This window comes from Notechis scutatus, chromosome Z (assembly GCF_049901735.1).
Source record: "Notechis scutatus isolate UNSWTSFEM ecotype Mainland chromosome Z, rNotScu1.2, whole genome shotgun sequence".
Taxonomy (NCBI): Eukaryota; Metazoa; Chordata; class Lepidosauria; order Squamata; family Elapidae; genus Notechis; species Notechis scutatus.
In genome coordinates, this window is record NC_142025.1 from 92410003 (window position 1) to 92433590 (window position 23588).

The following is a 23588-nucleotide window of genomic DNA, read 5'->3' on the forward strand; positions in this document are numbered from 1 at the left end:
GGTAGATTTGCAATATTTTTTCTCTTAAGCATAGGGAAATAAATAAGTAGCTGTTGTGAAACAACTATCTATTATTCACAGACAAAGATGAAACAAGTTTCTAGAGCACACCCTCACCTTTCAAAGGCACTTTTCAAGAGATGTCAAGAAGTTTAAATTGAAAATATACCAACTTGCAAGTAGAAATATTTCCCACTTTCTGGAACTCTTAGTATAAACTGTAATTAATTAGATAATACTGATTTAGATCAGAAACAGTTTGATTCATTATCAACAGAATCCTTTACTGGTAGGATAGTTTTTCTCTTATTAAAATAGTTGTCTGCTGCTCCATTTCTATGTGTTTCTGTAGTACTTCTTCAAACTTATAATTTTTGACAATATTTGTCCTCTAGTTCAGAAGGATTCAGAGTTATTCACCCTTGAAGAAACTGTAGATGGAATGCTGAAGGGGGATATTAGTGGAATTACTGACACTGAAATAACTAGCGCTGTCAGCATTTCTCATGAAAGGTCTGTAAAGATGAAAAAGATACATGTTCCAATTGAAGACCTTGATTCTTTGATGAAAGAAAAGTAAGTATAACATAAACAGCCAAATGAAAAAAAGACTCCAGCCACATTTAACATTGTCCTCAAGTTTGCCATTCTTCTAAAACAGTACTTTACATAAAGTCTCTGATTAATTGACTTCAATTAGTTTTAATTTTTGCAATCACAAGCTTTTCTGCAGGAGAATCTGTACCCAACCTAATCTTTCAGGTCTTCCAGTGGTGCATCTACAGTTGAGCCTATCTTCCTTATTGTTGCTGGTCCTCTTTCCTTCCACCCTTCCTAGCATTACAGCTTAGTCATAGAACTATGTCATTGGGACTCCAAAATATAATATAATTTAAAGCCTTTAGACAGCTATAAATCTTCAATTGCAACAAGATTTAATTCTTTCTAAGCATTAACCAAATATGGTAAAGAACATAGCTTAGAAATGTACGCAGAAAATGGAAAGGAAGTCAACAGTATAGGATTATGAGCCGTGGTGGTTAGAATGGGCATTGGTATAATTACCTGAGAATGCCCTTTCTATCTACGCTGCAGGAGTGTCCAGGAATGAGTTAAGCTCCTCCTTCCAACATCATAGAGCTGAGTCTGCCGCTATAAAAAGCCAGCCTCAGGCTGGCCCACCCATCTTTTAGGCAAGGATACTTGACAGACGTAATGTCTCTGGAAGATAAAGAAGAAATTAATTTCACCCCTCCCCAACCATCATAACCAGATGTATAGGGTGGGGCTGGACTCTCTTGCAGCATAGATAGAAAGGGCATTCTCAAGTAATTATACCAATGCCCATTCTCCTATATGCTGCTTCAAGAATCCAGGAATGGGACATACCAAAGCCTGCATGTCCATGGGAGGACCAACGTCTGGTCCAGTCACTCTGACTGAGGAACCACCTGTTGAAGCACCCTCTAACCAAACAATACTTGGGCTGAAACAAATGAATTCAGGCGATAAAGCCATATAAACGACGAAGTCGAAGCCCAAGTAGCCGCTCTGCAGCTCTCCAGTGACGCCTGAGTAGACCAGGTGGCCAAAGTAGCTGCACTCTTAGTGGAGTGGGCTGTGATATGTCTGGAAACTAGCATGGACAAAGTTTGCTATGCCTTGGATATACAAGCTCTAATCCACTTACCAATTGTCAATGCAGTCACCTTGTTCCCCAGGGTAGAGGGATGGAATGACACAAACATGGCTTCAGATTTTTGAAAGACCGCCATCCGTTTGATGTAAATCCGAAGGGCCCGCCTCACATCCAACATATGCTATCGGTGTTCCAATTCATGTTGTCGTCTGGGGCAAAAGTCTGGCAACACATCTTGCACCAGGTGAAACCACATGTTTATCTTAGGGATAAATGTGGGGTCTAACCTAAGAACTACCCTGTTCTGATAGAAAAGACACAGGTCCTGTCGCACCGAGAGTGCTGCTAATTTGGACACTCTCTTGACCAAGGTAATGGCCACTAAAAATGCTACCCTGAGGGACAGCATTTGTAGAGATACAGATCTGAGGGGCTCAAAAGGGGGCCTCGTTAGAGTTTGTAACACTTTAGGTAAATTCCAAGTGGGAAACCTATGTACAACAGGGGGTCGAAGGTTAGACCCCCTGCACACCGAAGGGTGATGGGACCAAGAAGCATATCTGTCCCAGGATAGAACAGGGGAAAGAGCCACTACCTGGCAGCGAAGCGTGTTGGGTCTAAGCCCTCTTGTAGGAACCTCTGCCACAGAAGCAGAAGAGGGGTCTCTGGCCAAAGGCATGCACCAGGAGCAGAATACTCTCCAAGTCGCATCATAGATGCATGTGGTAGACGGCTTTCGGGATGCTTGAATGGTGTCGATTACACTTTCAGGAAAGTTGGAAGCCCTCATAGAGTGCCGCTCAAGCGCCAAATGGTTAAGCTGAACCACTGGGGGTTCAGGTGAAGTAATGCCCCCTGATGCAGGGGAGATCTTGGATGCCAGGATCTTCCATGGCTGGGACACAGACAGGTTCACCAGATCTGCGAACCAGTGTCTCCTGGGCCACTGGGGCGCCAGGAGAATTAGCTCCGCCTTTACCTCCAACAACTTCCGAATTACAGCCAAAATAATGGGAAGAGGAAGAAAGGTGTAGAGGAGACCCGGAGGCCAGGCACTCCAAAGCGCATTGGTCCCCTCCACTCCCTGGGTCAGAAACCTGATGAAGAACCTGCCCAACTGGGCATTCTGGGGGGTGGCAAAGAGGCCTATGGTTGGAGGATCGAATCAGCATGACAAGTCCTGAAACAGAGAGAGGTGTAGACTCCACTCTGCCTCGTCTGCTGTGGACCAACTCAACCAGTTGACCTGGACATTGTCAACTCTCAATATATGGCCCACCCTGATTGAAAGGAGGTGTCTCTCTGCCCACCTCCCCAGGCACTCTGCCTCTCTCATCAAGGCCCTGGACCTGGTCCCCCCTTGCCTGTTGACATGGGCCTTTGCGGCCACATTGCCCGTCATGACTAACACATAGTGAAGCCACCCTGTTCCGTAAGTGTTTCAGGGCTAAGAAAATAGCCTTGAGTTCCAGCCAATTTATGGGGCATGTCCTTTCTGACTGTGACCAACACCCCTGGGCTATTTCCCCCTCTAGATGGCTCCCCAGCCGTGGAGAATGGCATCTGTGTTGAGCTGGATCCTGTCTGACTCCTTGAAGGGAAGACCCCTCTCTAGAGCCTGGGACTGCCACCATGTGAAGGAGCGAAGGACCTGAGAAGGAACCTGTACCTTTATGGTAGCATGGCTGGTTCCTGCCTGTGGAAAGGGGAGCAAGAACCATTGGAGTTCCCGGGCATGGAGACGGGCCCACGGAATGATCCCAATGCAGGAGATCATCTTTCCCAGGATCTGGGACAGTAGAGACAACGAGACAGTGCTCTGTCGCCGAATTTGACTGATGCCACTTTAAAGGCTCTCCCCTTGGTCCGGGGAGAGGAACACCGCGCAAAGTGACGTATCTATAATTGCCCTGAAGTGAAGCAACCTGGTCGTCAGGGAAAGGTGACTTTTGCTTAGGTTGATCAAGAACCTGTGGTCTCTGATCTGCAATGTGATGTGAAGGTTGCGATGGGCCGAATGGGTTGACTGTGATTGGATGAGTATGTCATCCAGGTAGCACTGGACCCTCACCAATATGGTGCGAAGTGAAGCTGCCAAAACTGCCAAGATTTTCATGAAGACCCTTGGGGCCGACGAGAGACCGAAGGGTAAAGCTGATAATGGAAATGATCATTCTGGTAACAAAAATGGAAAAACTAGCGATGATGAGGCCAGATAGGAATGTGGAGATAAGCCTCCGTGAGGTCTATGGAGGAGAGGAGCTCGCCCTCTAGAATGCTCTCAAGGATAGAATTCAAGGTCTGCATCTTAAAACGCCTGTATGGGATAAATTTGTTTAAGAATTTAAGGTCCAAGATGGCTCGCCACCTCCCCAGAGGCCTTTGGGATCACAAAGAGGCAAGAATAGAAGCCTTGCCCTCATTGATTCTCCGGAACCATTTGAACGGCTTGTATGTCAATGAGATGTTGGATTGCCGATTCTGTAAGGGCCCATTTAGAGTGGTCCCTGGAGGTGGGGCAGCGAATAAACTATCATGGAGGTGGGGAGAGAAACTCCAGTTGGAGGCCCGACTTCACTGTCTCAAGAACCCAGGTGTCCGATGTAGACTCCTCCCATTTGGAGGTGAAGAAAGCCAAATGGCCTCCGATGGGGGGGAGATGGGGCACCCATTTTGAGCATCTGAATCAACGACCTACTCCCCCTCAAAAGGGCCATTTACCGAGGGCCTGTTGCTGCCTGCTGGAAGCTTCAGGACACTGTTCTTGGTGAGCAGGAAAGGACCTCTGACGTCTAGAGAACCGAGAGCTGGTTTCGGGTCTGAAAAATGAGGGACAAAAGTATGGCCCGGGGCGATACTCAGACCTTTTCCCCACCGAAGAGAGGACCTTCCTCTTGTCCTTGGTCTCTGTCAAGTATGGTTCAAGAACATCACCAAATAGCTTATTGCCCATGCATGGAGCTGATGACAACTTCCATTTACCATGGGAATCAGATTGCCAGTTGCATAGCCAAAGTAGCCACCTGGCCACCACTGAAGAAGTCATGGCCCTGGAAGCGAACTTGGCCGAGCTCAGAGTGGCGTCTGCCATAAACTCCACCGCTGCAATTATCTTATTGAGATCTTGATGTGCTCTGAACTCAGTGGCCGGGAGCCTCTACTGAAGCTGGGGAAGCCAGTGCAGTGAAGATTTTGTAAAAAAATGAGGGTGCCGTTGATGCTCTAATCGCCCAAGTCGCTGCCTGATGAGTGCGCTTTAGGGTTTGCTCAGACCATTTGTCCTCTGCCTTGAGCACATCCTCTGGTTCAGTGGGAGTGCCTGAGGAAGAAACAATGCCACCAACGAGCATTCACCAAAGGTACCAGCAGGGCATTGGTCAGGAACGGGCCCACATTATAGAATCGTCTGTTGTGAGCAGACGGGCGAGGCCCTGCCCCTGGAGAGGTGTACTGTTCCTTCACTAGATCAAGGAAAATCAGTGGGGAGGATGTGGTAGCCTGTGGTTCTGGGGCCACCTCCTCAGAGCTTAGCTGTGCAGTAACCAAAGCCTTCTGTAACAGAGGCTTGAATAAGGAAGGCCTGAAAACCCCTGCTGAGGGAGGCTGATCAACTCTAAAGTCCTCTTCCTCAGACATATTGGGGTCTATGAGTTCTCCTTCCTCTTTCTCTTCCTCAGAATGAGTAGAGCGACTATGGTCAGAGGCCTCGGAATAGTCTACTTTTTTTTCCTCCCCCCACTCCAAATGGGAGGGCTGGAAACAGAACTGCTGTCTGGGAATACCCTTCTGAGAGTGGGGGACTCCTTGGGGAAAACCCTGATGTAACAAGAACATGCCTTCCCCTTGTGGGTGAAGGAATTGTTTAAATCCTTCTGCTAGACCCTGCCTTATGGTTACAGAGACCATTTCCCTAAGGTCCTCGGGACTATTCTCCTCAGGAGGTAAGCCCGCAGCTGTGGGGGTGTAGGTTGCTTCAGGCCTAAGCCTATACCCCCCTTGAATCCCCTGACCACTGAGGGAGGAAGGAAGGGCCAGACCCCCAGGTAGCCTGTCTAGAGGAAAGCCCTGATCTGCTTAGGTCCTGGGGAAACTGTTCTTCCTCCACTTTCTCTGGGGATCAAGCTAACAGGTGACTGTGAGCAGATTCCGGCCCCCCTTAAAAGAAACTTCAGGGCTAACATGCACCTCCCCAGAGTGAGAAGCATGTTGAATCTGGGCCTTTATCTGAGCCTTTTGCAAATTGTTCCTTAAGTGCTGCATTGCAGCAGCCTCTCTGTTAGCAGAAAGGCCTCTTTGTCTTTTCTTTTTCCTCAAAGGGGCTTGGGAGTGTTGGGAGTATTCCAGTCCTTTGGGGCCAGGTTGGGGGGCTTCCATCTCCATCTGGCTAGCAGAGCAGACGCCAAGAGTACTGTGAGCTTCCTTCATGTAGGTGCTGCCTGTTGCCTAAGCCAGGCGAGTCAGGAGACTGTGAGGCCTTGGGGAGGCACTTTCCCCCAAAACAAAATGGCCACCTGGCAATTCTAAAATGGCTACCTGGCAATTCTAAAATGGCTGCCCGGCAATTCTAAAATGGCCGCCCACCATGTGGGGTGGCCCTGGGATGACCTAGCCACCATCTTTGCTCCTTAGTCTCTTACCAGGCCCTGAGCGATCGAATTAAGCCGGAACAGCTGAGAAGCGGCAGGAATGAAGCTCCGGAGTCAGCTATAAAGCGGTTTGGCTGGTGGCGGCAACAACAAGGTTGCGATCAGTGGGGCTCCGTGGGAGGTTCCTCTAAACGTTCCCTGGGTCCACAGTCCTTGTGCAGCAGGGCCGAAGCCTTGGCACTGCAGGAGAGCGGATCCCCGCTCTCCTGGAGACAGAGCTCTACCGGATCCCCGGGAACTGGATTTTAAATGTATTGCTATCTCTTTGAGTTCAAACTTTTCCTTTAGCTGTTTAAAAGCACTTCTTCCAGAGACTATGCTGTCAGACAAGAAGCTGAGCCTTTAAAAGATGGGCAGGCCAGCCAGAGGCTAGCTTTTTATAGTGGCAGACCCAGCTCTATGATGTCAGAAGTAGGAGTTTAACCCATTCCTGGACTCTCAAAGCAACATAAGTACTGCAAGCTCTTTCTGCTGACTGCTGGCTGCAAGTTCAGCAGTTCAGTTCTCACCAGCTCAAGGTTGACCCAGCCTTCCATCCTTCCAAGTTAGATAAAATGAGGACCCAAATTGTTGGGTAAACCACTTAGAGCAGGCTGTAAAGCACTGTAAAGCAGTATATAAGTAGGTGCTATTGCTATTACTTATTGCAATGAAACTTATACTTATTGGATCGGGGGGGGGGGGTTGTTCCCAAAAAGTTATAAATTCAATTGCAGTATATTTTACTGAGGTATACATGTATTCTTTTTTAGAAAAATCAACAATGAACATCCATTTATTAAACAATCAAAGAAGCTTCAGAGGAACTTATATCTGATCACTGCATCAGCAGAAGCTGTGGAAACGACAACGTTTGGAGAATCTAACAAAGTGGAAAGCAGCATCTTTCATAAAGCCTACATCAAACTGAGCTTGGAGGTCTAATCTGAACAGTGAATTATCATGAAATTGAAGGAAAGAATATGCATTTCCTCTCACCAAGTTATTTTATCCCATATAGCTGATGCAAGATTTTATTTTGTCTTTTAGGGTGCCAGAGATAGGAAGAAAATAATCACTATTCCAAAGGGATGCATCTTGGCATTCAAAGCTAAGAAATTATTTATAGGAGAAGAAACTGTAGGTAAGGGGCTTTTTTTATCTGAGGCTTGTGTCAATGACTAGTTTTCTGGAAATGTTACTGTTCCAGCCAAGCTGAAAGTTTCAGTGATCTAACAGTTAGCTGATAACAGATAGAAGTGAGCTGGATAGATATTTGATATAATAAAGTGCAGTTCTCACGTTCATCCATTTTCTTAAAAAAGGCAGATGTTGGTACATTTGAGTTCAATCTTCTATTCAATGCAGCACAGCTGCCTATATCTCCTACTCCCAGTCTCTCCACTTTTCAACTGCTTTTATTGTTAAACTTTGTTTACATAATGCAATTGAAATCTTTCTTCTTACAATTTAAAGTCATCATTTTATTCCTGAATTCTGGAATGAATGAGAGCAATGTATGTTCTTCATAACATACAGGTAGTCCGTGATTTACAAACTACAATTGAGCCCAAAGTTTTCAGTGCTAAGCAAGACAGGTGTTAACTGAGTTTTGCCCTATTTTACAAACTTTCTGGCCACAGTTATTAAATGAATAACTGCAGTTGTTAAGTTAATAAAAACGTTGTTAAGTGAATCTGGCTTTCACATTAACTTTGCTTGTCAGAAGGTTGCAAAAGGTGATCACATAATCCCAGGATAATGCAGCCATCATAAATACATGCCAGTTGCCAAGTGTCTGAATTTTGATCATTTGACCATGAAAATAATATAATGGTCATGTGAAAAAGCAATGTCACTTTTTTCAAAGCCATTGCAACTTTGATAGGACACTAAAAGAATAGTTGAAAGTCGATGACTATCTATACAGGTATTTGAAGAGTGCTATCATACCCTTCCAAAAATAGAATCGAATAACAGTTGGAAGGGACCTTGGAGGTCTTCTAGTCCAACCCCCTGCCTAGGCATGAAACCCTACACCACTTCAGACAAATGATTATCCAACATCTTTTTAAAAACTTCCAGTGTTGGAGCATTCACAATTTCTGGAGGCAAGTTGTTCCATTGATTAATTATTCTAACTGTCAGGAAATTTCTCCTTAGTTCTAAGTTGCTTCTCTCCATGATTAGTTTCCACCCATTGCTTCTTGTCCTGCCCTCTGGTGCTTTGGAGAATAGCTTGACTCCTTCTTTGTGGCAGCCCCTGAGATATTGGAACACTGCTATCATGTCTCCCCTAATCCTTCTTTTCATTAAACTATACATTCTCAGTTCCTGAAACCCTTCTTCATATGTTTTAACCTCCAGTCTCTGCACTGTTTCTAGAGACTCAACATCATGGCGACCAAAACTGAATGCATTATTCCAAATGTGGCCTTACCAAGTGGTCTTAACATATCACATGATCTTGATTCTATCCCTCTGTTTATGCAGCCTAGGATTCTATTGGCTTTTTTGGCAGCTGCTGCACACTGCTGGCTCATATTTAAATGGTTGTCCACTAGGACTCCGAGATCCCTCTCACATTTACTACTATTGAGCAAGGTACCACATATATTGTACCTGTGCATTTGATTTTTCTTGCCTAAATATAGAACCTTACTTTTTCACCATTGAATTTCATTTCGTTAGATAGCGCCCAACATTCAAGTCTGTCAAGATCCTTCTGTATCTTAAGCCTATCCTATGGAGTGTTGGCTATTCCTACTAGCTTGGTATCATTTGCAAATTTGATGAGTTCCCCATCTATCCCCTTGTCCAAGTCATTGATAAAGATATTAAAGAGTACTGGGCCTAAAACAGAGCCTTGGGGTACTTCACTGCATACTTACTTCCATGTAGATGCAATTCCATTGAGGACTACACGTCGAGTGTGGTTGGTCAGCCAGTTACAAATCCATCTGGTGATGATGCTGTCTAATCCACATTTTTTCTACTTTATCTAGTAGTAGGTTATGGTCTACTTTATCAAATGCCTTACTGAAGTCCAAGTAAATTATATCGACAGCATTCCCCTGGTCAACTAATTTTGTCACTTTGTCAAAGAATGTAATCAGATTAGTCTGGTATAATCTGTTTTTAACAAACCCATGTTGGCTTTTGGTTATTACTTTGTTTGTTTCTAGGTGTTCGCTGATTCATTGCTTGATTATTTTTTCCAGAATCCATTTCTTTAATCCTCTTATCATTACTTTCCTTCTCTGAACTTATTTATTCTATCTGGATATGTCTGGAAAGGAAGTGACTTTGACTGAACACAATACTTAAAATAATGTTCGACCAAAACAAATAAAATCAAAGTATTACTTCCATGATAAAAAGTAACTTCTATTGGTACAAACCAAAATTTCATTTGCCTTTTTGCAACCAGCCATATTGCAAAATGAACACAAGTCAGCAATGTAATCAACTATTATTCTAAAATCTTTTCCTGATTCCACACTTCCACCATCCTATTTCCTAATCCAAAGCATTTCTTTTTTCTAATACAGATAACAAATAACAGCAGAGGTAAAAGTGGACATCCCTGCCTGACTCCCTTTCCTATCTCGAATAAATTTGTCGTTTCTCCATTAATTATTATCTGTGCTTTTTGGATTGAATATATTGACTTTAACATTTTTTCAAATTTGTCCCCAAATTTCATCTCCCTTACTTGCTGCCTCACGAATTGCCAATTTATTTTATCGAAGGCTTTTTGAGCATCCAGAAAAAGTAGTACAGCCTGTTTTTCTGGATGTGCCTCATAGTACTCCAGGATATCTCATACCGTCCTTGTATTGTTTTTAAGTTGTCTTATTGGAAGGAAACCATTTTGATCTGTATATATGTATCTACTCAGTATTTTTTTAAATCTCTCAGCCATTATATTCATAAATATTTTGTAGTCAGCGTTCAATAAAGAAATTGGTCTATAATTTTTTATCTGAGTGGTTGCACTCCCCTTCGGTATCAATGTAATGTATGCTTCTCTCCACGACAGTGGTAGCTTTGCCTCTGTAAGTGCCTCATTATAAATTTCTTAAAGAATTGGGTCAAATATTTCACCTAAATGTTTATATACAGTTCTACAGGTAATCCATCTGTTCCACTGCATACTTACAGGGGTTTTTATTATTTTTTTGTTTACTAATTGCCTCTTTTAGTTCCCCCTTAGTGATATCTTCATTTAATCTTTCCCTTTCTTCTGTTAGTATTGGAATATTTTCTTCCTCTAAGTACTGTTTAATTATGTCTTTATTCATATCTTCTTGTTTATAGAGTTCACTAAAATATTCCAGTACTATTTCTTTTCCATATTGTTTTGTACCTTTCCCTCCTTATCTTGTAATTGCTGAATCCATCTCTTTTCTTTTTCCTTTCTTAACCTATATGCAAGCCCCCTTCCTGGCTTATTTGCATTTTCAAAATAATTTTGCTTTACTAATTTCAATGCTCTTAAATTTATTTCCTGTTCCAATATGTTCAGTTTATGTTTGGCTAAGTTACATTTGTTTATAATTTGCTCATTCTCTGATATTAATTGTGCTTGTCTTTCCAATTTTCTAATATCATTCTGTAACTCATTACTTTCTTTTTCTCTTTCTTTTTTCTTTCTGGCATTATATGCTATTGTTATTCCTCTTAGGTAGGCTTTCGTTGTGTCCCACAGATTCTGTAAAGAAGTATGTTCTTTTATATTTAATTCAAAAAACAAAATTCTTTTTTAAATTTAGCTAAATATTCTTTATCTCTCAGAATTTGTGGGTTCAACTTCCATCTTCCTCTTTGTTTTGATTGGCCTTTCCATGTTACTATTAGAGGGTTATGGTCTGCCCACACATTTGGTGCTATTTCTACTTGCACTATATCTTTCATTAGAGTTTTACTTATCCACGCCATATCAATTCTCGGCCATGATTTGTGGGGAATAGAATAAAAGGTGAACTGCTTTTCTTTTAGGTTATATGTTCTCCAAATATCAATTAAATTTTGTTCTTCTGCCATATTAAAAAAATGTTTTTGGAAGGGTGTTCTTTTTTTTCTTTTTTTTAACTGGTGCTTGGTAGTCCTTTTTTATGTCCGAGACTGCGTTGAAATCTCCTATCATACAAATATCTTCTTTGCCTAATTCTAAAATTTTCTCATATTGTTTGTTAGGAGCATATATTGCAATAAATAAAAGTTTCCTCAGTTCCCATACAACTTTTATCATTAATGTTCTCCCCACTGAATCTGTATATAATACTTTTGCCTCTATTCCTTCTCTAACATATATTACTACTCCTCTCTTTTTTTCTTCCGCTAATGCTGCATAGAATTTTCCTAGTTTTTTATATTATAGATATTTCTTATCCTGAGCTCTAATGTGTTCCTCCTGGAGGCACACTATATCCATTTTTTGTTTTACCAATTTCTTTAAAGTTTGATTTCATTTAGATGGAGAATTGAGTCCATTTACATTTACTGACAATATTTTCAATTTATTTTCCATTTTCCTTCTTTGTTGTTACTACTTAGTTCCTGTTGTTCTTTGCCTCTGTTTGTGCCCTTGTTCTTACTCTGTTCTCTTCTTGTGGTCTTTCTTCTCTTTTCTCTACCTCACCTTCCTGCTCTTTTTCTTTCGTTTCTAATTGTTGGTCTTCTTGGCTGCTCGATTCCAATTCTTCTCTGCTGCTGCCCGCTTCTTCTGTTCCTACCAGTTGGGTGTGGAAGTCTTGCACCTTTTCCAAGGTATCTATCTTAATCTTCTTCCCTTGCCATGACACCAACATTACCTCAGGTGTTATATCCATCTTAACAATATGTTATTTTTATTAAATCGAGTGGCCAGGAAGTGATATTCTTTCCATTGTTCATGCACTCTTTTCGTGATTTGCTTTAGCATAATAATTTCTTTTCCTCTATAGGACATAGGCTCATCTCTGGTGATTTTGTAGATTATATCCCTCACTTTTTTCATGCAGAACGGATGTGGACCTCCTTTGGCAATCTAAATCTTCTGGCATAGTTCGTGTAAACTTGGTAAACTTTGTCCAATTCGTTAGTTATTTTGCTCTTATCTCTTTGGAGAACTTCTGCGATTATTTCCGCCATTATTGCTGTTAAGTCTTCTTCCTTTGCCTCTTCCACATTCTGAAATTGCAGGTAGAATGAGGCTCTCTCCACTTCCAGCTGGATCAAAGAGTTTTCCACTTCCTTATTCTGTTCTTTCATTTTCTGGTCCACCGATTCCAACTTCTGTTCTGTTTTTTCTGCTCTCTTCTCAATCATTTGCAGTCTTTGGTCTTTTTTTGTAAAACCTCTTGGATCAGCCCCCCCCCACCTTCTTGTCTAGCTTCTGAATATCATTTCTGACTTCTCTTTTGACTTCTTCCATTTCAATCTTCATTTCTCCGTGGTTTCTAGTCATATTTTCCTGTAGCTTTATCATTGTAGCCTGCATATTCGTCACAGAGGTTGTTTTGTCTGTTGTGAACATTCCTTCGATAGATCTTTGTGTAGATGGAGATGGTATAGCTGTTGCTGTTGCTGGAACGGGTTTCTTCCCAGTCTTCATTGTAATTGTCGTGAAACTTGCCATTTCTTGCAGTATTTTATGTTGCTGTCCTAGTATTTTTTTCTATCCTTTCCCACAACACCATTCAATGTTTTCCTGATTTCTCTGGTCCTTCTTTTTACTAGACTAGCCAAGTCCAGTTCCTGTAACTGTTCTCCATATGTTTTAGGCTCCAGTCCCCTAATCATCCTGGTTGCTCTTCTTTGTACTTTTTCTAGCGTCTCAACATCTTTTTTATAATGTGCTGACCAAAACTGGATGCAGTACTCTAGGTGTGGTCTTACTAAGGCTTTATAGAGTGGTATTAGTACCTCCCTTGATCTTGATTGTATCCCTCTGTTAATACAACTTAGGATTGCATTAGCTTTTTTGGCTGCTGCTACATACTGCTGGCTCATATTTAGCTGGTTGTCCACTAAGACTCCAAGATCCCTCTCATAGTTACTGCTATTGAGCCTGGTTTCACCCAGTCTATATGCGTACTTTTGGTTTTTCTTGCCTAAGTGTAGGACTTTACTTTTCTCTACATTGAATTTCATTTTGTTAGATACGGCCCAGTGTTCTAGTCTGTCAAGATCCATCTGGATCTTGAGCCTATCTTCTTGGGTGTTAGCTAATCCTGCCAGCTTAGTATCATCTGCAAATTTGGTAAGTTCCCCTTCTTTTCCCTCATCTAAGTCATTAATGAAGATATTGAAGAGTACTAGGCCTAAGACGGAACCTTGTGGCACCCCACTGTTTACTTCCCTCCATGTAGACTTAAACCCATTAAGGACTACTCATTGAGTACAGTTTCTCAGCCAGTTGCGAGTCCATCCAGTGGTGGTGCTATCTATTCCATTTTTTTTCTAGCTTACTAAGAAGTAGGTTGTGGTCTACTTTGTCGCATGCCTTGCTGAAATCTAAATATATATAGTCCACAGTATTTTGCTGGTCTACTAATTTAGTCACCATGTTGAAGAATGAAATTAGATTGGTTTGGCATGATCTGTTCTTAACAAATCCATGCTGACTGCTAGTTATTACTTTACTTGTTTCTTGATGTTGGCAGATCTCAGGGATGGGATCCAACAGGGTTAACTACTGGTTTGGTGATTTACAAGGTTCGGTGATTTACTATGTGCTTTCCTGCATGCTGTGTGCGCGCCTGTAAATCGTCATCAGCCTGGTACCTGGACAGCTGAGCAGCACTGCGTGCCAAGAAGCAGCCTTTGAAAAAGTACTTTTTTCCTGCTTTTTCAACTGTAGCTGTGCCTCGCACGGCAGCTTAAGTTGAAAACTCAAGAAATAAAGGTCAGGTAAGAGCCCGGGCGGGCAGGTGGGCAAAAACATCAGCAGACATAGAACCAGTTCTATGTCTGCTGCTCTTCAGAGCTGCCGGTTCTACAGAGGTGGACAGAACCGGTAGAAACCCACCACTGGCAGATCTGTTTTTTTATTATCTTTTCCAGTATCTTCCCAGGTATTGATGTTAGGCTGATTGGTCTATAGTTTCCTGGGTCTGTTTTTTTTCCCCTTTTTTAAAGATGGGAACCACATCAGCTCTTTTCCAGTCCTTTAGGAGTTCCCCAGTGCTCCAGGATTTTTTAAAGATATGGTGCAGTGCTTCTGGGATGACCTCTGCCAGCTCCTTTAAAACTCTGGGATGTAATCCATCAGGCCCCGGTGATTTGTGTTCATCAAGGTCAGACAGGTGTTCTCTTACAATTTTTTTGCTTACTTTAACTTTTATTTTTGGTCTGTCTTTTACAGTTATGTTTTGGGTGGGTTGAGCTATAGTTTCTTTTTGCGTGAAGACTGATGCAAAGAATGAGTTAAGCAGTTCTGCTTTTTCTCTATTGCCTGTTACTTCCTTTCCGTCTTCTCTCTTTAGTGAACCGACTGTTTCCTTGATTTTTTTCTTGTTATTTATATGTTGGAAGAAACTTTTTTTATTATCTTTGACTTTTGTAGCAAGTCTTTGTTCGTTCTGAGCCTTTGCTATCCTGACTTCGTCTTTGCAGATTCTGGCCTTAGTTGTAAGTCCTTCTTTCCATTTTTTGTACTTGTCCTTTTTTTCTTTCAATTTACCAGAGAGATCTTTGTGCAGCCATGCTGGTTTTTTCTTGGATTTCTTGTTTTTCTTTCTCAGTGGTATTGTGTTGATCAGGGCTTCTATGATCATACTTTTCAGAGTTTCCCAAGATTCTTGAGCTGTTTTCCCCTTTAGGATTTTCATCATGGAATCTTTCCCAAGTTCTCTCTGAGTTTATTAAAATCAGCTCTTTTAAAATCGAAGACTCTGGTGCATTATGTTCTATTGCTTGTGTTTGTGTTATGTTGAATTCTAGTATGACATGGTCACTCTCACCCAGGTTGCATTTCACCCAAGGTTCAACCAAGGTTCCTGCAGTTTCAACTCCCTCTATCACTTCTTCTCTGTTTGTAAGAATTAAGTCCAGTATGGCTGTCCCTCTAGTTTCACCCTCTACCTTTTGGACAACAAAGTTGTCAGCTAGGTTGGTTAGGAACTTATTTGATTTCTCACTTGGTGCAGAATTAGTTTTCCAATTGATATCAGGATAATTGAAGTCTCCCATAACTATTGTTGTGTGTTTCCTGCATATGTTTGTTAGTTGGTTGGCAAAAAGGACATCTATTTTTTCTGCTTGATTTGGTGGCCTATAATATATATGTCATTCTTTTTTTCTTTTATATTGACTCATATGCATTCTAGGAGGTTTTCATCTTTGGTTTCATGCATTTCTGTAGCAATATAGTGGTCCTTTACATACAGTGCAACTCCATCTCCTCTTTTATGGGGTCTAGGTTTTTTGAATAGTTTGTACCCTTCTATCAGCATGTTCCAATCATGGGTTTCGTCCCACCAAGTTTCTGTTATTCCAACTATATCATATCTACCTTCATGTATTCATAGTTCAAGTTCACCCTGTTTGTTCCCCAGACTTTGTGCATTTGTATATAGGCACTTGAGATCTTTATGTCTGACACTTTGTTTACTGTCTGCATAACCTGTGTTGTGCCTGCCTGCCCCTACTTTCTTGCCACCTGTTTGATTAATGCACATGGTATGGCACTCACTATTAAATGCTTGGTTTTGGTTGACAGGAAGATTGATAATCTTACCTGCACAAACATCTATTTTGCATGCACTCGTATCATTATTAATTTTAGATTGATGGGGACAGAAATGTTCTGTATCCATCTCTGTCCCTGCTGTTCAGTTTAAATTTTTATCCAGGAAATCTATGAATTTAATGCCAAGTAACCCAGTCTCTTTCTTTGATGGATGCAAATCATCTCTTTTGTACAGTTTTTCATTGGACCAGCTGCAGACATCATGACTAATAAAACCAAAGCCCTCCTTTTTATACCACTCCTTTAGCCACACATTAAACTCCGCTACGCACTGGCCTTTCCCTTTTTGTTCCTTGTATACTGGTAGAACCTCTACAAAAGAACCAAATTCAAAAGATTTGGAAGCTATTTATTTTATTAAAAAAATTGAGTTCCACTAGTATACATTTCTTCTTACTTTCTTGCTTCCGATTATTAAACCATCCACTCCTTTATGTCAGTGAAAACTCATTCATCCAAGCCAAAGGGTCTGAAGGTTGAATCATGGCAACTGGACCAAACTTTGTTAATCTGAGACATTTCATTGCTATCCAAGCAACTTCATCAGTCAGAGCAAAATTAGACCAAGTCAGAAAATCATTAGAAAGTACCAACTCTTAATCCTGTTTGCTTTAATTTAGACAGTTAGGATGATTTTCATACTTTGGAAGTATATATTTTTGACATATATACCATCTTAGCATTGTTTTTCATCCCTGCCAGGAGCTATTCTCACCAGGCTACAATGAGACTGCATAGCAGGATTTGGAGGCAATAACAGGATCCTGGTGATAATTCATCCCTCTTTTCAAAAAATGGGAGGGAGATTTGAATGTAGAATTAAGGTGTTTCTTTTTTTTTTAGTGTTAGATTTCTTTGAAAATTTAAAAATTACTGATATGTTCTTCTTCCAAAAATTTGTATATCATATTGTTAGCTAGCATAATATAAACAATTAAGTTTTCCTAATTTTTACTTTAGGTATTTGTTATTACTCAACTGATAAAACAGGAACTTTTGGTAAGTGTACTTCAGCCATTTTATTTTACTATTTTAATAAATATATCATTATATACCTGAATTCTTTGTTCTGTTACTGCTTCTAAAATAGACACCACTATCTAGATCAGGGGTGCCAAACTCGTGGCCCAAAGGCTGGATGCATCATGTGCTGCCCATGCCCACCCCAGTTTTAGCAAAGGGGGGGGGAGTTGCAATACATCATGTAACAACAATGTGACACCACAAGTTTGACAACACTGATCTCGATGAAGAATCCTGAAGCCCAAAGCACGCCTCTTCCAAGATTATTGTCATAGCAGCAGTTCTCTGTAGTAGGGAAGACTACAGAAATGGCTGGCTGGCTGAACATCATCAAATGAACTTACATGGTTGAGGGAGGACTTGAACATTAAACATTAAAACAAGAATTTATCAATTAAGCACTGATAACATTCAAAATAGGTCAGAGGTTTAAAATAATACTATCTGTTCACCTTCATAAGAAAAAAGTAGGCTGTTATAAATCCATGCCCAGCTATAACACTACAGGAGCACAAATTCTCATTGGGAGAGAAAAGGAAACTTGGTATATCAAACTTAAATTAGGCATATTATATGTGTTTGTTTGTTTTTAAATCATATAAAAAAGCCTAATCTTGCCTTTACTAAGGCTTAGCCTGACTCATTGACCTCTAAGAAATATGTGGAAAAATATATGAAATTATGCACCGTAAAGATTGCTTGGAGATGGGAGACATTTCCAACATAATCTCCCTTGCATGGATTACCCGTGACTATGTACGACAGATGGGGAAGAAGCTAACCACCAAATTGCAAGAACACAAGCAAGCAAGATTAGGAGACCCAAACTCATTGTTGCCTCACATTACAATAATCACGGACATACATTCGATTTTGCAGCTACTAAGATTGTTGAATGACCAGGCACAATAATAGCCAGGGAAGTGATTGACACAGGGCCCCTCACCAATCAACGGAAGTGCTGATTTACCCCCCCAGTTTATCCAGAACTTAGGAGTTGGAGTTATCAAGTCAAGGAGTTTCTGGACAACACAAGGAAACAAGAGCCAACAACTTAATAGCCAGCCATCAACTCCCCAACCTACATCTAAAAAGCTACACATAACAGGCAACATATAAATACCACACATGGAACATCCCAAAGCATACAGAAAAATACCTGAGGATGGGCTCCAGCATGAGTCAAAAAGCTCGTTAGGCAAAACTCTGGCCCCTATGACTCAGATTGGATCCTGCAACATTTTCCTGGGACACATATATTTGCCTTAATTTGGGAAAGACTTATTCCAGGTCCCTGGCTTTAAGATAAGTGAATGAAATATTGTAAATTTATAAGATAATATATGAACTTTTTGAAAAGCTGTGCTTGGCACATCATTGCTCTAAATCTAAAATATGGGATGACAACAAGTGTTCTTTATATGCAGAAGTGTTCTGTCTCGCCTTTCCTCTTTCCCAAAAGATGAAAGAGTACACACACACACAAACACAGGCAGGCAAGCTGGCTTGGACTTCGCAGAGTTAATTCTTTGGAACTGATAGTATTCTTGCCATTCCACCACGTCCTGCCTGCCAAGTCCGAACTGGCAGCAAATAAAGTTTTACTCACAGAGATAAACGATTCTTTTACTTCATAAAAATCACAAGGTAGTCCACAAAATAATAATTCACGAAGAAAATCTGAAGTAAGGTTAAACTTTGTCCCGTACAAAGTTTAAGGAGAAAACACACCCACTTTTATTCCCTGTGGGGTGTGGCTCAATAACTCAGCTCACTCTCTGACCCTCCCATGCCTCCTACGTTGCTGCTCACGTTTCTCCCTACGACGCTGCTTGGGGTCAAGCCAATAGTCTTCCTCTTCACTCCCTGTCAGGGGTTGCTCCGACATACCTTCTGATTAATCTCAGGCTGTTCCTCTCGGTTGTTTGATGGAACCTGAGGCATTACCAGGGAGGAAGGTCCTGGGGAGGAAGGCATTCTCAGTTCCTCCCCCTCATCTTCCAGGTCTTCTTCCTCTGACAGCATAGGCTCGGGAATCAGGGCCACAACACAGAAGTATGTAAGAAAAAAAGTAGATAAGAAAGTACAGATTTTTTTCAAAAAATTTATTGTACTGGATGGGAAGTTAAACTAAACTGACAGGTCTGAGATTGATATTGTTATCTCATTCTATTTCCTCATTTTATTCATGTAATTCTTTTGCATTTCAGAAATACAATTTTCGTCTGCAAGTGCAGGTAAAATCTTTTTGGTCTTTCCCTTTCATTAATCTTTTATATACATACTTCATTTCAGAGTTCTCTTTGCTATTACACAAGTATGTTTAACAAGTCAATCAAGCCTAATTAAGCAACCATGGTAAATCTAAAGAGTTTGCTAAGTTCAAAGTGAAAAAGCCTGCAATAGATGTCTTAAAATTTTAGCAGCTATTTATACGAGTTACCTAGGGAAGTACTATGAATACTAATAACCATTTAAAATCTTGCTAGCTAATACAAAATGTTTCTATTGATTACTAGTAAAAAAAAATTATTTTCTTTTTAGATTTTTTGAAAGATGTGGGCATGAAGCTGAAAAGGATTGGAGATGGTACATTGATTTCTTCATTTATATTGAATTTTATGGAAATCAGATAATGTATAATTTTTTAAAAGAAAATGATATAATCCAATACTGAATTTCCTGGAAATTCACCTTCATAGCAGAAAACATGACATATTTTGGTCAGTGCTCATGTGCAAGAATGGGGACAGTCAATATTAATATTTCAAAAGGACCCAGTTACAAATGCAAGCACCAGAAGAATTAAGAGCCTTGGGATTTTTTTCCTAATTTTTTTATGTTTAACCTGAGCCAACCTGCTGTACACTCATAGCCATATTGGCAAGAAATTAAGGAAGCTGAAGATGTCAGTCAGACGCTGAACTGATGCTTTCTTAACTCTAGTTCTATATTCCCTCAAAATTTCTTTTCATTGACTCTCTGTCTTAATACCAAACATGAAGTCAGAAATATGCTTATGATGTTTACCGAGGGAAAAGGTGCTTCCATAGTATACCAGTGTGATTAAAATAAAGTATTTTGCATTTTCCCCCTTATTAGAACCGGAAAAGAACGGGTCTATGACAATTCGCCACAGCCAGCTCATCATGACCAACCTGCCACAGCCAACTCGCCATGGCCAACTTGCTACAGGACAGCTCACCACGGCCATCTCACCAAGGACAACTCGCTGCAGGAAAAGAGTTACACTAATATCAAAGAAATGGTGGAATAGAATCATTAAATAAAGGATGAAAAAGAGGAACAGAATTAAATGTGAATGGCAAAAATTAAAATAATATTTATTTTAAATAATTAAATAGAATTGTTAAAAATGTTCTGCAATGAGTTGTCTTGCAGTGAATTGGCCATGGTGAGTTCGCCCACTGCAAGTTGGCTGTGATGAGTTGGCAGTGGCAAGTTGGCTGTGGTGAGTTGGCCGCACTGAATTTGCCACAGCAAATTGGTTGTGGCAAGTTGTCCCATTCCCAAAATCTTGTCCCCCAATATGTGTCTTTTATGGAGCTTGATTGAAAGTCTGTAATTTCATTTGAAGCGGGGGATGAGTCTTCTAACAATAGCTAATGCCTATCTGTTTTGTCTACTATGGGCCTCATGGGATCAAGACACAAAAGATCTAACAACACGGGTTCCTAGACAAAACACAACCACTTGCATTTTCACATACTCTTTTTCACTACTCTTCTGCACAATTACTGCTGCTCTATTACTGCTATTCCAATGACTACCCTTTGTGAGTACTACTAGAGGAAAACATTCTTTTTTAGGCTGCTTTATTTCTGCACACAAACATATACCTCCTTCTCTCTTTTTTTTCTCTCTCTCAGACATACCTTCAAGCTGTTTCATTCAAAGCCTTTATAATCAACCTTGCCATCCTGATGCTGGGGTGGTGGTTTAAAGAAAAGGGAAGAAAGCATCATAGATGCTAACAATTTTCTGGAAAGCCTGCTCTCTCACAATTAATAATAAAATAATAAAAATAATAACATTCAACATGATTCATTCAGAGACCAAATTGTAAAACATATAGAACTTAAAAGACTCTGCAATGATATTATACGCTGGCAATATTTATTACTGGGCTCAGTTAAAATAAAATAATATCCAAATTTTTATTTTTTAGCTTTTTTATCCTGGCTTTTTTCATATACAACTTAAGGTAACGAATATACTAATTCTCCCTTTTCCTCCTGTTTTATCCACATTTTTTTCTTCTCACATTAGCCACGAAAATAACAGAAAACACAGATTTCAACACTTTTGTCTCTGTTTGGAAAGGCAATAAGAAAAACCTTCGAAGGGAAGTTGAGGAAGAATATGTACCATTTTCTTTAATGTCTTTAAACCTGCGTGGCAAATTTCTAACTAATTTTGTGGTTCTAATGAAGAAATCTGACCTTTTGGAAAAACTGCAGCTCCAGGTAAAGAAGTTTCTGTTGTTAATATTGTGGTTCATTTATTTTGCTTCTCATAGATCTACATAATTGTGGCAGCTGTATATGACCTACACAAGATTATATTGTTATATAATTGCTGACTTCTTCAAAGATTTCTCACTGAAGAAGTCAATAGGTGAACTCTCTTATTAGGCTTCCCTATTTGTCTCCCAATCAGCAATTATGTTTTAATATTTGAGATATAAGATTTTTCTGCTGCTATTACCAAATTTATTTATTTATTTGCTTACTTACAGGGTTTATATGTCTTGTATAATGATCCCAGGAAGCTGACATCAATCAGTAAAAACAAGAATGAAAACAAAACCATTATTCTGTCCTCTATAATTACTGACTGAATGTATAAAGGCAGATAGGTAACTCCACAAAGCATCCATACAAAGTCTTTTTATTGGTTCATCAGGCATTCTCAATAACTCACGTTTATGTCGAGATTCATCTCAATGTCCAACTCTTTGCATAGCTGACTTTCTGGTGTAAAAGGATGGTAAACTTTCATCCCCAAAATGAAGGAGCAAGGGGGTGAGGCAGCAGCATGTTGCTGGGTTCCAGGCAAGAGTGCAGAAACCTCCCCCAACCCACCAAGGGTCAATTCAGTGACCAGTCAGGATTACAGATGTGGCCACATGACATGGACTACATTTCCCAGGATACCTTAACTAGATTTACCATGATGCATTCCCTTAAGGGGACAGCTCCCAATTCCTAACTAACTATACCAATTCCCATTACTATATACTGGCTGGACAGCACAACCATCCTGTTTTCCATGTACCAGACCAAATAATCTATTAGCCTTCTGACCCAGTATGTATGCTAGTCCAATGCTTGGGGGAAACCAAATTTCAGATATCTGAGCTGGGAGCCTATTCTGAAGAGTTTTTTTTAACAATACATTTTTTTATTTTTATTTTTTTAAAAACATCTCTTTAAATGAACATGTGGTTCCAGGTTTTTACATTTTGCAGGTTTTATCACATTATATTATTCCATTCATTATTCAATAAAGTTCATCTTGATTTATATTTTCCAATAGTTATCCCCTTTCATTGTCAATTCAATCTTGCCACCCATTTACCTTATACATTTACCCCATTTTATTATCTTTAACCCATTATAGAAATTAATAACAATATAGCCATTTTTTTTATTTTTTATTTTTTTAAGCAAGTTTTATTAATTTCAAAAAACAAACAAATCATCATCAACCATTACATATTTGAACCTTTTTCCATTATAGATTTAACAAGTCAGATAAAACCTTATCTTATACAATACATTTCTATATTATTTCATCTATTTCTTTCTGACTTGATTATCGTCACTCTCTTTCTATGTTTCTACAAGGTTTCACCAATACTTTCAAAGACATAAACAAACACAAACATACATATAAAAAATCTTTTAGTAAAGTAATTTGGCCCCAGGTACCTCTCTTTATATGGGCTTTAATTATATTCATGCTCATCTTACAGATCATTACTTATTTTATTTACCATTCTGTATCTTCTATATAAACTTCTCCACACATTTCACTCTTCATAATTCTATCTTATTCAATCCATCTTAGTTTAAATCATTATATTTGTATCTTTTGCCCATCCTTTATTATCCCTCTATCTCATTCCTTATAATGAGAAAAAAAAAAAAGAATTTCTCCTGAAATCACTAATCAGAGTATGATGCCCTTCTATCCTCTCCCTAAATTAATTAGACTAACATTTAAAATAACACCTAATACCCAATTTGATTCTGCTTGGTACATTCTATCTACTAATTTTTACTTTTAGTAACAATAAAAACAGAGTAAAAAAACAAAAATGTTTAAATACATAATATCCTCCTAAATACGTACTTAAATAATAAATCTAAATAATAAATCTTATAGCATTCTCATTGCCTTTCCCTTCAATATTTTATTACATTTTAAAAATCAATCATTATTAAACATTTCAACATTTTAATTTCTTATTAACTCTTAAGCCATTCTAATTTTTTATTTCTAATACAAATGTTACAATACCATCTTGTGTACCTTGCAG

At 39.8% G+C, this 23588-nt stretch overlaps 1 protein-coding gene across 2 annotated transcripts in view; it reads left to right on the forward strand.

Moving 5' to 3' along the window:
- The window catches only part of GSDMA (gasdermin A), a 44150-nt gene that overhangs the window by 12978 nt on the left and 7584 nt on the right, over positions 1-23588 (forward strand). For both annotated transcript variants that reach the window (XM_087947591.1, XM_087947590.1), the window contains 6 exons: positions 396-576; positions 7038-7203; positions 7315-7408; positions 16961-16999; positions 19568-19612; positions 21314-21510. In XM_087947591.1, the coding sequence (XP_087803717.1) occupies positions 396-576; positions 7038-7203; positions 7315-7408; positions 16961-16999; positions 19568-19612; positions 21314-21510 (722 nt within the window). The remainder of the gene's footprint in view (positions 1-395; positions 577-7037; positions 7204-7314; positions 7409-16960; positions 17000-19567; positions 19613-21313; positions 21511-23588) is intronic.